The sequence below is a fragment of the Etheostoma spectabile genome, chromosome 23 (genome assembly GCF_008692095.1).
Source record: "Etheostoma spectabile isolate EspeVRDwgs_2016 chromosome 23, UIUC_Espe_1.0, whole genome shotgun sequence".
NCBI lineage: Eukaryota > Metazoa > Chordata > Actinopteri > Perciformes > Percidae > Etheostoma > Etheostoma spectabile.
The window spans coordinates 2,175,655-2,177,358 of NC_045755.1; the positions used below are offsets into that span (position 1 = coordinate 2,175,655).

At 43.1% G+C, this 1,704-nt stretch overlaps 1 protein-coding gene across 13 annotated transcripts in view; it reads left to right on the forward strand.

Moving 5' to 3' along the window:
• The window catches only part of nav3 (neuron navigator 3), a 223,688-nt gene that overhangs the window by 60,765 nt on the left and 161,219 nt on the right, over positions 1 to 1,704 (forward strand). For all 13 annotated transcript variants that reach the window (XM_032505782.1, XM_032505795.1, XM_032505791.1 and 10 more), the window contains exon 2: positions 85 to 202. In XM_032505782.1, coding sequence (XP_032361673.1) covers positions 85 to 202 — 118 coding nt within the window. The remainder of the gene's footprint in view (positions 1 to 84; positions 203 to 1,704) is intronic.

Sequence of the window (1,704 nt, forward strand, 5' to 3'; positions counted from 1 at the left end):
ACACACACACACACACACACACACACACACACACACACACACACACACACTCCAACTGACAGAATGTTTTCTCTGTTATTGCAGATTTACACAGACTGGGCTAATCACTATCTGGCCAAGTCTGGCTGCCAGCGCCTCATCAAGGACCTGAGCCAGGACGTCACCGATGGAGTCCTGCTGGCCCAGATCATCCAGATCATAGGTAGGCTCCCATCTCTTGAAGCGTCTCCTCTTTTCTCTATTGTCTACTGCTATACCTATTATTGTGTCGTCTGTCTCTCTTCTTCCTTCTACACCTTTCTGTCTGTCTTTTTGCTCTAATGTAGTTTAGTTCACACCTAAAGTGCATTCAATTTGAATAATTATAACTATTACATAATTATCATGACATATTTTCAAGTTATTACTTCAGGTATAACTTTCAATGTTTAAAAAGAATATTAATGAAGCAGAGTTGAATAAATCCATGTGTTATCAGCACTAATAAAACACTGTGTGTCCATAATTCATCCTGTCTGGGAGATGAAGCGACCGCACACACATAAGAACGTACGTACGCACACGCACATACAAACGAACGAACGAATGCACACACGCTTTTGTCTTTGTTGTGGTGAATCAGAGGGAAGCTGTTCCTCAGTCTGATATTTGGGCCAAATCGCAGCAGCTCTCTGTTGTTTTGGGTGCTGGGCGAGCTGCAGCAAAAGAGATCTATGGCTCTGACACCCTGGGGTGCAGAGGCTTGTGTCTCCCATTGCACCCCAGAGAGAGTTTAATATTCTTTCTCTTTCCGGCTCTCTTTCTCTCCCCTTTTATGGCTCTGTCTATGTATCCCTTCCTTTCTGGTACTCTGCTTCTCTTCGTCTCTCTCTCTCTCTCTCTCTTTCTCTCTCTCTCTCTTTCTCTCGGTCTCTCACCATTGAACCTTTTCTAGGTCTCTCTCTCTCTCTCTCTCACTCCCTCTCTCTTTCTCTCCATGTCTCCCTCCCCCCTTACATCTTTCCTCTGTCTGATCTTACTTTCTCTCTTCTTTTCTTTTCTTTTTCTCCTATCTTGCACTTGCTCTCACAAGTGTTGGCCAGTGTTTCCCAACCATGTTTCCCAACCATAAACACGTACTTTTAAATCAAACCTTAGTCACAGAGGTGGAACAAAACAACAGTCAAAACTGTCTTATTCATCAATTTTGTAACAGTCAGATGCATTATGGTAGGCACGCCAGATCAGAAAATGGTCACATGGAGCCTGTTAATGGTCAATGAGTGCCTGCACTGACTGTTTGTTGAACCCAGTATTAATCACACAGTAATAAATAATGAGTACTTCTGAAGAAACTCCTCTCCCAACACTGGCTCTAATGCAATTTTGTCTTCACGCATTCTTTTTCTTCTTCTTCTGACATCCGCTCCTTTGCGCTCTCTCTCTCTCTCTCTCTCTCACTCTGTGTATTTTTCTTTGTGCCTCCATTACTGTTCTAAACTTTTCTCTTTCTGGGACTTTGCCTGCTTCTGTTTATCACACTCACTCACACACGCACAAACACATTTTCCTCTCTGTTACATATGCTGCCTTTCTCACTGATGCTGTCTATCTCCCTAAATCTCTTATTTTTTTTCTTCAAACCCCGTCTTAACTTCCTTCCTCTCTTGTTCTCTCTCTCTCTGTGTCTCCCTCCCTCTCTCTTTTTCTCTCTCTCTCTCTCTC